The following is a 15,734-nucleotide window of genomic DNA, read 5'->3' on the forward strand; positions in this document are numbered from 1 at the left end:
AATTAATTAATTATTATTCATTGTATGATGAAAAGAAACTTACTCATCAATTAGATTCCTTTATTTCTGCGTTATAGGCGTATTGAAAGACAAGACTTCTGTTCCTCCAAAAAATAAAATAAAATTACGAGACTTCCTTAATAAAAGATAAAAGTTCATTTAAATAAAATAAAGGGAAATTACTCATTAATCACAAAAAAACGATGTTACTGATGTGAGATAAGGTAAATTTTGGTTAGAATACGTGTGCCCTGATACATTGATACAATGAGAAAGCATCTAATAAAACACAACACATGAAAATTCAGTAAGCTTAAGCTGCTTTTTGAGCTACAAAATCCCTAAAAGCATCTAATGCAGCAACCGAACTCGTTGGAAAGCCATGCTCAAACTTGGCACTAAGCCTAACAGCTCGTTGTTTCATTTCTTCATCACCCATCAGCTTCTCAATTCCCTTCACTATATCATCCTTCTTGATTTTCTCTGAAATTTCATCAGAAATCGGATACCCCACTTTCAGAAAACTCACCACCAATTTGGCATCATGGTGTTGGTCGCCTCTGATTGGCCACGCCAAAAATGGGACCCCACGCCCAATTGCTTCCACGGTTGAATTCCATCCACAGTGCGATAAAAATCCTCCTGTTGATGGGTGGCTCAGTATCAACAGCTGTGGTGCCCATCCATGTATTATCAGACCCCTTTTACCCACCCGTTCTTCCAATCCATGAGGGAAATATCCTTCTTCAGCTTTTGCACCGGCATGGGGCGGACCCGGCGGTCTACGTGAACCGGATTGGACCACCCATATGAATGGCCGGTTTGATGCTTCTAATGCCTCTGCCAGTATTGAGAACTCCTCCACAGTAGGACAAACCTCGCTTCCGAATGACACATATAGTACTGATCCATTTGACTTCGAATCTAACCACTCAATCACCTCGTCCTCGCTGATGTTGGATCTTCGACTGCTGGTTCGGAGTTTGCCGTCGCGGAGAATTGAACCGTCTGATTTCCAGTATTGTTCAGGCAAAAGCGGGCCCACTCCCCAAACCGGTTTCCCAATTTGTTTGGCTAGGTATTCTATAAATGGGCGCTCCAAATCATCACACGTGTTGATCATTAAGGCAATAGAGCGGTCCGCTTCATCTACCCAAAGAGGTCGACCGCCTGGTTTGGGTGGGCCCCTTCTTTGCTGCCCAGGTCCATCGAAAGGTGGGCCAGGTGGAGGAAAATCTACACCTGGGCCTGATGGTGGAGGCAGGCCATGTGGAGGAAAATTTCCACCTAAGCTTAGTGGTGGGCCATCGCTATGCCCACTAGGAGGTGGACCAGGTGGAGGAAAACCTGCACCTGCCCCTGGTGGTGGACTGCCGCCATGATTGGGTGGCGGTGGCTCCCGAGAATGTTGTTTCAGATCAGATAGCGTGAGGGCCATTTCTTCGGGTAGCCCGGGGAGCAAACGGGTCTCCCCGGATTTGATATCCAAGGGTTGGGCCTTCCACATGGCATACTCCATGGCAGCAGAACAAGCACCGGAAGTGAAGATGGTCACAGTTGGAATTCCAAATTTCTTAAAAACCTTGGCATTCCAGCCCGCCATGACGTCAAGGACAGCACAAACGGGTGTTGCAGAATCCGGATTATCGGATCGGGTCGAGAGCAGCTTTTCAAGGCCAACGCCCATCTGATTATGGCCATCATGGTGGGGGCGGGGCGGGCCTGAGCTGGGCTGAGGCAGCGGAGATGAACCAGACGACAATGGTGGTGGGATTTCATCTGGGATTTCAGCGATTTGGACAAGTGGGAATTGGCGGAGAGATGAAGGGACAGAGGAGGAAAGGTTGGAGGAAATGACGAAAACGGCTTTGAAGTTTCTGGAGGCTATTTGCTTGCAGAGCTCCATTAATGGGAACAGATGACCCTGCCCAAAAAATGGAACGATCCATATCTCATTTGCCATCTTCAATTTGGTTGTGTTTTGGATTTGGATATGGTTCTGGGTTTTTATAGAAGAATGGAGAAGAAGAAAGCTTAGCTACGAAGGAATTGATGCTCAAAAGAGAGCTCTGATGACACAGGTTGTCTGCTTGGTAGGAGTGGGGTTTGAAGTTTTTAATGAAAAAGGAGGGGTTTGACTGTTAGGTTCGTTGAAACAGTTGAAGGGGAAACTTCTAACTTGCAGGAGATCTCTCTGAAACGAGGACACTTGGCAACGGTGCTATTATTTTATTGTTTAGATTATTAATTTTTATTTTAATTGCTATGAGTGTGAAATTTTAAAACCGAGTAACCGACCTTTGAGATTAGGTCGGTGGACATCATGAACGAGTAATGTAAAAGTGAAATTCATATTATAATGTGGAGAGAGTTAGGTGAAAAGATTCTGACTGTAGGGTATTATGGATTGGCTTTCATGATTGATTTGTCAAAGCAGCTATGTTGGTTTGTTTTGACGTAAGCGATATTAGGGAGGGAAATTTGAACGCCAAACCTCGGAGATCAGAGTCTTAAGACCCACCCCTAGTCTTAATTACTTGAACTACAAACTTATTACTTATCTATATTGGTTTGTTTGTTTTTGCAAATATTAAGAACTTGATATAACTAGGCATATACCTTAAACTTGTGGCCTACAGCCAATGTGGGTCAATAGGTTACACTAGGGGTGAAACCGTGGAGGTGGGTCGAACCGAACTCTGCCGACCTTTAGTTTACACATACAAGCTACCTAAATACGTTTTGAACACGGATTTGGGGTGCAACGTGTTTTTATGTATATTTATATAGATAACTAGCATATCCTGCATATTTTGTTAGTAGTTTATTCTCAAATACTTATCAGATTTTGACAACATTGAAGCAAATGCTGTAATAGCTTTATACTACTTTTCTTATAATAAGAAGGCATGAAGATGATATGCTTTACGGCTCACCGAATGAGCTGATTAGGCAACAAAAGCTCAAGCCGATGGAAGAATATCTAAAGCCACTTCCTTTAGCGATGGCATAGCTTCCTGCTGGTGCAAACAAACGTATCTGTTCCTCACTTTTCTGAACACTTTCCATGGACCTGGGTAGCACCTAAATGCAGCATAATAAATCAATACATAAAAGGTTAGTAAGTTTTTCGTATCACAGACCTGTTGAAAAGAAAAACAGCACACATCTATCTCTTGGTTTGTATATAACTGAAACAGACAGAGTATGAGTAGCTAGCAAACCTGAAAAGGGTCCCTCCATTGCGTCCCTTAAAATTGTGAATGTAGTATACAGTCTCCATAACTGGAAATAGGGTCTGGGAAAGTGCAGCGAGCTTCGGGTAGAAGAAAGGCGGATAATCTTATTTCATTCAAGAAAAAGGGTTATGAATGTCATGGAAAAGATCACTAAGGGTTTCAAGAATTATGCTTCATGGTTTTGATTCTCAAAAATCCTAATGTATTATCCTGATGCTGTAATGCATTCATGGCTTGTAATAGGAATGCAATGGCACTGATCGATTGGTCGCCAATACTGATATAATAGTGGGCATAAATACTGATGTGCATAACTATATTGGATGAAGAATATATATTAAGACCATCTAAAATTTGCAAAGGATACACCCAGATCTTATGCGGTCAAGTTCTCCATTGAAAATAATTAGGTTCCTGGAAGTGTTCTCAACAGCTTCTTTGTAAAGTTCTTCGACCACGAGCATTTCTGCATTGCAAGAAATAAGTACAAACTGATCACTAACTGTTGGGAGATTAAATCAGAATTTAGTCAATTATGTGTCCAGAAATGTATATTCAATTATGTGAGGTTTACTGATATGAGAAGAGAAATAGAAGAGGATAAAAAGTTTCAAAAGTCATCTTAGTGCTGTCTAGAAACTCTGTATAGCCATAACCATACATATCATTTATGTCTTTGTTAGATACATGTCCATGTAATATTTCTTTGCTAGAAACACCGCCACACAATGATTATGTAGATTCTGTTTTCACTGTGTTATATTTTCTAACATGTTAGAGCTGATGGTTTGAATCCTACCCTCATCCAAACAGAGCACAAAATATAATGGCCGTTTCAAAATAAAAGTTTTGCCACCAAAAGACAAGAAAAGAGACAAAGCCAATAAATAAAAGCAGCAAAAACAAGACTAGCAAAGAGGTAAAACAAGAACTGCTGAAATTAGAGATGTACCCTCCATTAAATCCAAAAAATGCAAATGAAACAAAAGCAAGAATGAGAACAATGTAACTTAGTTTGGAACTCTCACCAAATAGTCAAAAAGAACTAGCTTAGAATACTGGGATATAAGGGTAAAAGCTCATCCTGAGCATGGCCATCCTCATATTGCCGTGGGAGTAATAGTGTTACCAGTAGGTCAAAGAAGAAACAAGAAAACGAAGTAAAAAGAGATTGCAGGCCTTAAAAAGAAGAGGATATGTTGCAGGCCTTGGAATAAATTATTCGTTTCAGGATTGTTGAGCACATAGACGTATTTGCAAGAAAGAGGAAGAAATCATTAAGAAAGTGTTGAAGGTAATTTGCAAGAACTAGAGAAAAACTCAGACATCAAGAAAAGTGTGATGAGAAAATCCAAAAAATTCAGTGTTAAAAAATTGTAAACTCATGTCTTTAGAAATGCAGCGCTATCGGAAAACCTAATGGGATATAGAACCTTAATGTAATCCACTGAAGAAAAGAGGAACGGGAGAAAGAGAATCAAAAATCTTATTGTTATATCTAGGAGCTCAATTTTCTCTTTGATTTCTTATTGGTTTGAATTTGGTCTTTGCTATGTATAGTCCGATATCATATTCTTTGCTATGATCATAGATCCCATAAAAAGAAAAATGCGTTCCCTCTGCATTAGATTTTGGAACAATTATAAGAAGGGATATTTGGAACTACCGTTGACATTAAAATATGGATAGGCAGCCAGGAAAAGTTCATCTTCTGGCTTCACACGGTCTTTCATTTTCACTTTCTCAACAAAACCAAAATCCTCAAAAAATGATGGCTTCGTCAGATAGTCCAGCTTGAAGGAAGCTCCTTCAAAAACTGATTCTCTTGCAAATTTAACTTCGCTGGCCTCAGGGAAGAACTGAAAGCTTTCATACAAAGGTTAATACACTTTACTTACAGGTTAGGTACTTAAAAAAGATAACCAAGGAAAAGGAACAAATAGAGTAGTTAGGTTACTACAGAGTTGTGGATCACAGAAAAGGATTTTTGATGATATATGCTACTAGGTGGTTCAAGAAGACAAGCAAACACCTTAAGAAGAAAAGATAATGTGAAACCTTTCACAGCAACACTCCCAGAAAGCTTGTATCATGTGGAACTTGATATAGAAAACAAATCTTAGAAATCTATGCTCAACAGTGATCACATGCATCTACCAACGCATGTACATGCATTGCATATTCTCAGACATGGGTTAGGCCAGCTGACCAACGCAGGTGCTGCCCCTTTGCACCTGAGTTCGAAAGCCCTTCCCCATAGTTTATAGTAGTTTAGACTATAGCTTATGCAAATATCAGTAGCTTGAGTCATATCTTGAAGAATCCACAAAATAGAACATCAAATTTCGGTAACAGATTGATTTCAACTATTAAAACAGAATAGCATGTTTCCTTTTAACAAACTAATTTAGAAGAGTTCCGTCTTATTTGGTTCAGGGAACTGCGTTTTTTTAGTTAGCGTCTCTGCTTCTTAGAAATTAATGCAGTATAATTTCTCACAAGAAAATATTCATGTACGTATAAGTGAGTCCATCACAATCCCCTAAGTAAATGTGAAACTGCAGTTATTTATCTTCCGAAAAAGAAAAGAGAGGTTAAAGATGAAGAAAATTACTATTCTGGTCCGGGTGGCTTTCTCTGGGTTTATTAAGCGGTTACAAAATTCTCGAATTAGCTGCATACTTTCTGTCATTTCTATTCCTCCTTCGCCATCCCCTGAAATGTGTAGAATGGATTAAGATGAAAAACATAATGCAAGTTGATGGTGGAAGGAACAAACAGCTGTAAACATATATATCAGCTGGTGGAAGGAACCTGGTACAGATTCAAGTCCAGAAGTAGGGAACTCAATCTCCTGCACAAGTGACTTGTCGTCATCCCGACAAACATACTCCATAAAATTTCACAAATGGCCTGGTATAACGTTCTCATTATTTCTCAATAAAATTCGAACTCACCATCAACTGCTTGTTGTCCTTCAAAGCCAAATCAGTTGCCTTTCTGGCCTATCAATTGTCATGTAGCCCAAGAAAACACTTAGCACCAAATAGCTGTAAATTAGAAACCAAAGCCACACCTGACACCTAACAAATCAAGTGAAATGCTGACAGTGTAAACGAGAGAGAGAGAGAGAGAGAGAGAGAGAGAGAGGGAGGGAGGTGCTGCTTGTGATAAGGTGGAATAAGGCATGGTTTGCAAATTTTAGGAAAAAGCATATCCCAAATTAAAATTTAAATAAAAAATATAAGTTCACACCAAACTAGTGGCAAAGTAGAAAGTGCATAATTACTTGTTCAAGGAGCTCAGAATAGTCGCTAGGAATTGAGACCTCATCAAACTCAACCGAAGCAGTAGCGTCGTTTTCATCCCGAGAAGCTGAATTTGCCACAAATTTGAGATTTCTAGAGACACTGAATGCAGCAGCAACTTTGCGTGTACTAAAGTTGCCGCCATAAGTTTTTGGTGGCAAACGATTGCAAGTAACAGCAGCAACCTACAGCTTGTGGCAATACAAAAGAAAGAGGTAGGTCAAGACTTTGGTTGCACATTTCGAAATTACCAACGGGTTTCATTTAAATTACCTTGCGACTTGGAAGAGAAGGCACCACCGAAAACGGAACCTCAGATAAAGGCATTTTTCATTGATCACTTCTCTCTTCTGTAACAGAGAGGGAAAGAGAGGCGCGTATCTCAGTCAAGAGTTTGGGGGCGCCACATGGCGGGGATGATCCAATCAGCAGGTGTTTGATTGGACAATAATAATAGCCAATGGCGATTCTATCCTTTTTCTATATCTTCGGCCCAGCCCATCAAAAGAAAAATATTTCTGGAATTTGAAGTGAAATTTCATTCTCTTAAGGCAGTTCTACTCATTTGCCATGACAAATAATAAGTAAGGGTGGTTACTGTTTATGTGAATAGTATCTGCTCTGGCATTTTTTTTTTTTGGCTTTTCCACTCATTGTCATGGCAACCCAAGAGCAATTACTATTCACATGAAATTAATTTTATTTACACATATGAGATTAATAAATAAAAAATTGCTAAGTACTTATAACAAAAATTTCTAAATTTCTTTGTATTTTTCAGAATTTTTTCCAATTTTCTTTGCCCTCAAGCAACAGCTCGGGCTATTTTTGCCTTCGAGCCTGCCTAGTCTTGCTGGAGACCACCATTTTCTCGGGCTTGATTGGTGGAGTGTGTTTTTGTAGCCTACAGGGCCTTTTGGTTTGATAATACATACCGATGGAACTGCTCTTAGAAGTTAGATATGTTAATGGCTAGTCAATCAACAGTAATCTCACACATCCATCCGATACATTAGTGAGTGAAATACTTTTTTAATTGGGAAATAGCTCAAAATACCTCCCATTTTATAATTTTTTGTCAAAATACCACCCCTCCCCAAAAATTTTAGAACTACCACCTATAAATAATATTTATTGTAAACTGATTGCACCTGTATCACTTTTTCAGAAATTGGGTTCTCTTTCAACTCTCTTGGCTCTGTCTCTCGCTCTCTTGCGCAACTCTCTCCGTCGTAACTCTTTTTATCTCCGACGTCTCCTCCCTCACCATCAAGCTTAACTCCACGGTTCACATCCACGAGGTACTGTTCATCTTCCTTTTCTTAGAAATTTGGGGTTTTTGTGAATTTGGTTTATGGTATATGGATTTGTATGAAATTGGTTTAGGGGTTTCTTCCAAATTGGTTTAGGGTTTTAGGGTTTAGAGGTTGCTCTAAAATTGGTTTATGGTTTATGGGTTTGTATGAAATTGGTTTAGGGGTTTCTCTAGAGTCTAGGGTTTGGAATTGATGAGATATCTGATCTGGGCTTTAGATTACCCTAATTTGTTTTTCTTTATTGTGATTGTGATTTTAGGTAAGGATTGGGTGATGGGTTTTTATTTTGGGTCATTTGATATGGTTTTGAGATTGGTTTCATATCTATGATTTTGGTTAGTGTTAAAGTAAATAAATGGGTATTTCATTCATGCTAGCTAAGAATTGGGTGATGGGTTTTTATTTTGGGTCATCTGATATGGTTTTGAGATTGGTTTCATATCTATGATTTCAGTTAGTGTTAAAGTAAATAAATGGGTATTTCAAATGGCATAAAAAACTTCAAATGTGGGCCATGGATGATGTTTAAGGGGTTCTTACTTCTTTGCATTTCCTTGCACAAAATCATGAATTGATGAAAAGGAGCAGAGCAGATGGCACTATACAATTGGGCTGTGTGTGCACTTTCTTCATGATTTTCTTTGACAAATTGATTTGTGGTATTAATTTGTGTGTTAATTGGGTATTATAGGTATTGCTAAAAATTATGGGTGAGGTTTCTTTCTAGGTTCAATTCAAATAAACAAGTGCATATGTGGTGCAATAGGGTCTTTAATTTTTGTAGATGTTTACTAGTCCTCTTATGTGAAAATATAGGTTGTTTACTTTGTAAGATGGTGCAGAGTTTCAAAACTAAACGAAATCAATTCCATTCATACTGAAGGTTGGAATGTATATTTTTTTTATTCACTAGGTAGATGTGTTCGATGGACTGGTATTATGCATGACATGACAAACCTTGCAAATCCTCACTTAACTCATCATTTGATGGTTATCTAGTATAGAGTTCTTCAACAGAGCAGTGACTCTGCTACTCTCATTATAAAGTACTTTTTGCCCGTGATCTAGCCTGGTTACTTCTTCGTCATGTTTTGTGGCTCATAATGAATTGTTTTAACATCACTCTATTTTTGGGTGTCATTCGGGCATGGTTCAAATGGGTAATGAGAGACTTGTTTTTGTTGCTTGTTGATTGCTCGATCATGTCATAGGTGCATGAATAGATAGAATTCAAGACATGGAAGGAAAGAAATTTGAGGAAGGGAGGTTAGGGATTAATGTATTTCTTCTTCTTAAGGACTAAGGTGGCTAACGATGAATGAAGAAATTCTACCTCAGCCCATGAACCTATATGTTGTTTGTTCAATTTACCCATTAAATGCTTCTGTGATTGAAGAAATAGATTTGCCCATCCTGGTTTCATTTAATTTCCAGCTCCTTTGTTTATTGCATATGTATCATGTAATTAATTATTCCTTTAGCTGCGAAGTTCTATTTGATGAGATATCCACTTGTTATGCATTATTTGTCAGTGAAGTCTGGTACTATAGTGATAATGGCTGAAGAGGTTCATAATTTTATATATTGAAATGCAAGGCTTAGAATAGTGGATGTGTGATTTTATATTCTCAACAATTTGACTAATGTTTTAACAATTTTGCTGATGTTGTTTTCTGTTTATTTATTCTAATCAGAAAATATCTTCCGATTCTTGTAGGTACTTGATAAGATGCTGCAGTTTAATAATACTAAAGCTCATAGGAGAAAGCAAATCAAGTCAATGTTTTCTTTGTATCCATGAATTGGATTACTAAATGTTGCTGTAAGTTATTGTGGTCAATTTAATTATTTTTTTATTTTTTTTTGTTTTACATGTAGTATTTTATTTTATTTTTCGCATGAATTGGATTACTAAATGTTGCTGAATGGAATGATAAACAAAATCTGCGAAAAATAAAATAAAATACTACATGTAAAAAAAAATAAATAAAAAGATACTTAAACTGACCAGAATAACTTACAGCAACATTTAGTAATCCAATTCATGGATACAAAGAAAACATTGACTTGATTTGCTTTCTCCTATGAGCTTTAGTATTATTAAATTGTAGCATCCTATCAAGTACCTACAAGAATCGGAAGATATTTTCTGATGAGAATAAATAAAGAGAAAACAACATCAGCAAAATTGTTAAAACATTAGTTAAATTGTTGAGAATATAAAATCCCACATCCACTATTCTAAGCCTTGCATTTCAATATATAAAATTATGAACCTCTTCAGCCATTATCACCATAGTACCAGACTTCATTGACAAATAATGCATAACAAGTGGATGTCTCATCAAATAGAACTTTGCAGCTAAAGGAATAATTAATTACATGATACATATGCAATAAACAAAGGAGCTCGAAATTAAATGAAACCAGGATGGGCAAATTTATTTCTTCAGTCACAGAAGCATTTAATGGGTAAATTGAACAAACAACATATAGGTTCATGGGCTGAGGTAGAATTTCTTCATTCATCGTTAGCCACCTTAGTCCTTAAGAAGAAGAAATACATTAATCCCTAACCCTCCCCTTCCTCAAATTTCTTTCCTTCCATGTCTTGAATTCTATCCCTATTCATGCACCTATGACATGATCAGTCACAGAGCAGTATCAACAAGCAACAAAAACAAGTCTCCTCATTACCCATTTGAACCATGCTTGAATGACACCCAAAAACAGAGTGATGTTAAAACAATTCCGAGCCACAAAACATGACGAAGAAGTAACCAGGCTAGATCACGGGCAAAAAGTACTTCATAATGAGAGTAGCAGAGTAATTGCTCTGTTGAAGAACTCTATACTAGAAAACCGTCATATGGTGACAGTCAAAGTGAGGATTTGCAAGGTTTGTCATGTCATGCAGTAATACTAGTCCATCAAACACATCTACCTAGTGAATAAAAAAATATACATTCCAACCTTAAGTATGAATGAAATTGATTTCATTAAGATTTGAAACTCTGCACCATCTTACAAAGTAAACAACTTATATTTTCACATAAGAGGACTAGTAAACATCTACAAAAATTAAAGACCCTGTTGCACCACATATGCACTTATTTATTTGAATTGAACCTAGAAAGAAACCTTACCCATAATTTTTTAGCAATACCTATAATACCCAATTAACACACAAATCAATACCACAAATCAATCTGTCAAAGAAAATCATGAAGAAAGTGCACACACAACCCAATTGTATAGTGTCATCTGCTCTGTACTCATTTTCATCAATTCATGATTTTGTGCAAGGAAATGCAAAGAAGTAAGAACCCCTTGAACATCATCCATGGCCCGTATGTGAAGTTTTTGTGCCATTTGAAATACCCATTTATTTACTTTAACACTAACCAAAATCATAGATATGAAACCAATCTCAAAACCACATCAGATGACCCAAAACAAAAACCCATCACCCAATCCTTAGCTAGCAGGAATGAAATACCCATTTATTTACTTTAACACTATCCAAAATCATAGATATGAAACCAATCTCAAAACCATATCAGATGACCCAAAATAAAAACTCATCACCCAATCCTTACCTAAAATCACAATCACAATAAAGAAAAACAAATTAGGGTAATCTGAAGCCCAGATCAGATATCTCATCAATTCCAAACCCTAGACTCTAGAGAGACCCCTAAACCAATTTCATACAAACCCATAACCATAAACCAATTTTAGAGCAACCTCTACACTCTAAAACCCTAAACCAATTTGGAAGAAACCCCTAAACCAATTTCATACAAATCCATACACCCTAAACCAAATTCACAAAAACCCCAAATTTCTAAGAAAAGGAAGATGAACAGTACCTCATGGATGTGAATCGTGGAGTTAAGCTTGGATGGCTAAGGAGGAAGATGACTGCGTCGAGAGAGAGAGAGAGTTACACGACGGAGAGAGAGTTGCGCAAGAGAGCTGAGCGACAGAGCGAGACAGAGCCAAGAGAGTTGAGAGAGAACCCAATTTCTGAAAAAGTGATATGGGTGCAATCAGTTTACAATAACGATGTATTTATAGGTGGTAGTTTTAAAAATTTTGGGGAGGGGTGGTATTTTGACAAAAAATTATAAAATTGGTGGTATTTAGAACTATTTCCCTTTTTAATTTGTACTATACAATGACACAATGACTTCAATTAGAAGTCCTTAACTAATCCTTACAATGTGCCTGGATGCGGTAAAATAACTCAAGATTTTAATCAAAGTCGGGATTTGGAACGTGGAAAAGGGTAAGTTCAGCATCATCAACTCAGGATTCGCCAAATTACACGTAGAAAATATTGTGGGGATTCCACATTTAAACTCCCGAGTTGAAATTAGATGGTAATAGGCATAATTGTATAATTCCCAATAGAGAGGGAATTTTCATCTTCTGCTATCTTTTTCAAAGAGAACAAGCCTGCACACCATAATAGATGGGTATTCGTTTGATGGTGTTCTGCTGAGTTTTGTTGGTGAGTTTTAGTTTTCAATTTCTTTCCTTGTTGTTGGCCTCTTTTTTGTTAGCTATGATTGTTTTCATCTATGGAACTAGGGTTTATCCTATCTGCCTTATCTCTACTTTTATTTTATTTCTCCTCTCTGCCTTTCAATCTGACAAGAATATTTGCTTTTCCAATAATCAAGGTAAGAGTCTCAACTATCTAGACTCATCTTTCTCTGTTCTTCCAAGACTCATCTTTCTCTGCTCTTCCCATGGCTGTACTTGCTAATTTTGAGTTATCTATTTTTCCTTTGTCAGTTAATTGAATTTTGTTTACTAGATAATAATTCTATGTAGTTCTCCTTGTGCTTGCCCCTGTTATGTGCTTGGTTGTGCTTTATGTGTTATATTCGTATTTGTATTGATCGTATTGTTGATTAGTTGCAACTTACAATATGTGATTTTTCCTTTTCCTTTTTGTTTTTTAGTTGTTATTGACGCCATTGAATCTAGAGGTCCTTTTCTTTTTGTAGGTTTACAAGTACATTTGTGATTGTTTTATTTCAGTTTGTAGGTAGTGAAAAGTAGGCTGGATTTATATGTTATGTGAGAGTTGATTTTCTGTTTCAATATCACAAAGAAGGTGGGGAAGTTTTAAAATTAGGATAAACGTTGTTTTCAATCACTTTGGAGCTAAATCTTGTTTGTTGAGAAATTAAGCTTTTCTAAGACCCAATTTTGTGTTTTGAAGTATAATCATTTCACTATTCAATTATGTGCTGTATGATATTCTTCTTCTTGGCATTATGCTAATGGCTTTGGAATTTCAGTTTGCAATGAATTGCTATATCCATCTGAAAGATTAGTTTTGTGTAGAAAAGGAGTGAAAGTAAATTGTACTGCATTGTGTTGCATGTCTATACTAAGGCCAGCTCCATTAATAAATTGTATGATTACCATACTCAGGGTTGTACTGCATCTGTTTTGCAATGCATTTGGTTTAATTTGCTTGTCAGGTTTGATATCATAGAATTGTGTGGATCATGTAATCCTTAGGCTTAATTTGGTCATTCATTTGTATTCATTTAATTAGTCTTCAGTCTAATTTAGTCTTAACTCTTTGTGTTGATACTCTTTCTGCAGGAAGAAGAAAATAAGAAGAAAATGACAATTATTCTTAGTACCATTACATCTATCACTGCCATTGTTGGAGCCTAGTATAATGAAAATTATTTGGTTAAAGAGCCTTCAAGTTAAATTAATAATTAATAATTGAATTAGGATTGGGTTATTACAGGCTCAACCATTTGAGACTCTTTGTACGACACTCGGACCTATCCTTTAGGGTTTCGAAAAAGATAGAATTCACTTTTTAAGTCTAGTTTTGGAGTTCTGGTTTTGCTAATGGTTTTGTCCTTTCAAAGAGGTTCACAGACGCCACGTATCGCTTTGGACGCACCTAATCAGGGTTGAACGTGCTTGGACCCACAATGAGTGGACATTTGTTTTATAAATGGTTTCCATGTTATGAGGATTTTATTAAATTTTTATGATTACTTTCAAGCATACTATTATGATTTAGTTTTCGGTTTTGGTTTGAGATGATTTTAAATACGCATGCATGTTGTTAAATAATGATAATTTGGGAAGTTGAGAATGGTTTAAAGACTGGATTTGTGAAAGGGTCTTGGAGAGTGATTTTATGGGAATGGTTTTATAACATGTTCAGGAAAGGTTTTCAAACCCACAATAGGTACCCTAGTTGTTGCCTTTCGGAATATTGGCTGCCTTCAGATGTTATGATGTCCACGAACATCCTAGTTGCCTTCGGAAATTAAAATGTCTTAGAACTATTGAGTTGCCTTCAGATAAGTCTACGCAGGTATGACATTGCCCCATGAGTCTTGAGGACGCTGAAACAATGTGGTGCTAGGATTTGCATCTTAGGTTGACCATTGGTCCCTAAGTTCTGCTAGGATTTGCGTCTCATGTTGACCACTTGTCCCTGAATTTTGCTAGAATGTACCACATATGTGTAGTACTTGGAATTGATGGATTATTATTGGATTGACGGATTTTCTATGTGGTACACCTAGGTGGAGAGTATTTTCAGTTTTGAGATGTTTTATATTGGAATTTGATGATTTTATCTTGGGTTGATTTCATTTTAGTTTTAATGTTCATTGTTGATTTATCTCTTCGCATGAGTAGTTATATATGTATATATGAAATCTCGCCTTCCTGTACTGATATATAATGGAAGTTTGAATGGTTTTCAAAACGGTTTTTAAACTGTGGGGTTAGTATGTTTGTATTATGTTTAATAATTTTTTTTTTGTCCACTCACATTTTTACTGTTTTGTGCCCCCTAGGTCATAGAAGAGTACCGGACCACCACTTGAGGGCATCTATTCTTCTACTACTCTTCCAACTTTCCTCTTGTCGCCGTTGTAGATTCTCTTTATTGTAAACTTAACTTGACTAGATATGCTCTGATATAGCCCTGAATGTTTCTGAGGCCTGAGACCATTAAGATTACTTGTTTTTAGTGTGTGAACTTGTCTTGTGCATGCTGAACGTTTGGGTTTTAAACTGTGTGTTCTACAGGTGGTGTTGTTGGGCTGAGCCTTTTTTTCAGGCAAGACTTGCCGATTTTCTAGTAGGAGTCTAACTCTAAGTCGGTTTTAAATTTTTTGTTTAAAGAATGGTAAGTTGGTAATCTGGGCCCGACATCTAACAGGTGTTATATAGGGGGAATTCAGGGTGGGACCTGTCACCTATGGTTAATGGATCAATTTTAAATCCTCAAAGTCATATTTGGGCCCAGTTCAAATATCAAATGTCATAAGTTAATGGGTTCGTTAAAATGCATGATAATTTTTCTTGGACATTGACAATAAAAAAAAAGGTACAAAATCATCCAATTTTTTCATGGGTCATCTACCTATGAAAATCTTAAAATCTCCAAATTGTCTCAAAGACACAAATTCTAAATTAGTGGGCCACACTTACCCATTAATTTCTAAATTTTCGAACTACGTTAGTTTGATCCCTTCGAAAGGATACATAGGCAATCTAGGCTCAATCTAGATGCAACCGCTGTCAAATACAAGTCAAATAGAATCCCTGGTTTCTTAACCAAATTTGCCCCAAAACACAATTCACAATCGAATCCCTATCTTATTCAGCTAAATTCACTCAATACAATTCAAATCAAATTTTCCTTGCAATGAGTCATTTATTCATTGCGATTCTTTGAATTATGAGTGACTTGATTCTCTCAAAAAGATACGTAGGCACCCGGAGGTTCGACTTAAGAGCAATCGCAAAATCAAACACACACATTCTGTTTCTTTATGATGGAATCGAAGGGTGTTCCCTCTAGG

At 37.0% G+C, this 15,734-nt stretch overlaps 2 protein-coding genes across 2 annotated transcripts; both read right to left on the reverse strand.

Annotated features, from left to right (window-relative positions):
- Positions 1-158: 158 nt before the first annotated feature.
- LOC103336791 (putative UDP-glucosyl transferase 73B6) lies at positions 159-2,195 on the reverse strand. The gene has a single exon (XM_008239891.3). It carries the CDS (start codon positions 1,961-1,963, stop codon positions 314-316), a length of 1,650 nt encoding a protein of 549 aa, XP_008238113.2. The 5' UTR covers positions 1,964-2,195; the 3' UTR covers positions 159-313.
- A 592-nt stretch (positions 2,196-2,787) lies between these two features.
- On the reverse strand, positions 2,788-6,975 carry LOC103336792 (LOW PSII ACCUMULATION protein (DUF1995)). The gene is made up of 9 exons (XM_008239892.3): positions 6,821-6,975; positions 6,529-6,732; positions 6,197-6,244; positions 6,054-6,093; positions 5,854-5,954; positions 4,906-5,098; positions 3,607-3,705; positions 3,225-3,342; positions 2,788-3,084 (listed from the first exon to the last, which is right to left on the reverse strand). Exons 1-9 carry the CDS (start codon positions 6,872-6,874, stop codon positions 2,964-2,966), a joined length of 978 nt encoding a protein of 325 aa, XP_008238114.2. The 5' UTR covers positions 6,875-6,975; the 3' UTR covers positions 2,788-2,963.
- Positions 6,976-15,734: the final 8,759 nt, after the last annotated feature.

The sequence above is a fragment of the Prunus mume genome, linkage group LG7, assembly GCF_029339155.1.
Source record: "Prunus mume cultivar Tortuosa linkage group LG7, ASM2933915v1, whole genome shotgun sequence".
In the NCBI taxonomy this organism is placed as follows: Eukaryota; Viridiplantae; Streptophyta; class Magnoliopsida; order Rosales; family Rosaceae; genus Prunus; species Prunus mume.

What these genes read in the sequence shown, in the direction of transcription:
- LOC103336792 (XM_008239892.3), bottom strand. Translation starts at nt 6,874, where the DNA reads ATGCCTTTATCTGAGGTTCCGTTTTCGGTGGTGCCTTCTCTTCCAAGT. An exon ending in ATTCTGAGCTCCTTGAACAA is followed by an intron (nt 6,245 to 6,528) that starts GTAATTATGCAC and finishes GACAATTGATAG; the next exon opens with GCCAGAAAGGCAACTGATTT. An exon ending in AAGCCACCCGGACCAGAATA is followed by an intron (nt 5,099 to 5,853) that starts GTAATTTTCTTC and finishes GAAAGCTTTCAG; the next exon opens with TTCTTCCCTGAGGCCAGCGA.
- LOC103336791 (XM_008239891.3), bottom strand. Translation starts at nt 1,963, where the DNA reads ATGGCAAATGAGATATGGATCGTTCCATTTTTTGGGCAGGGTCATCTG.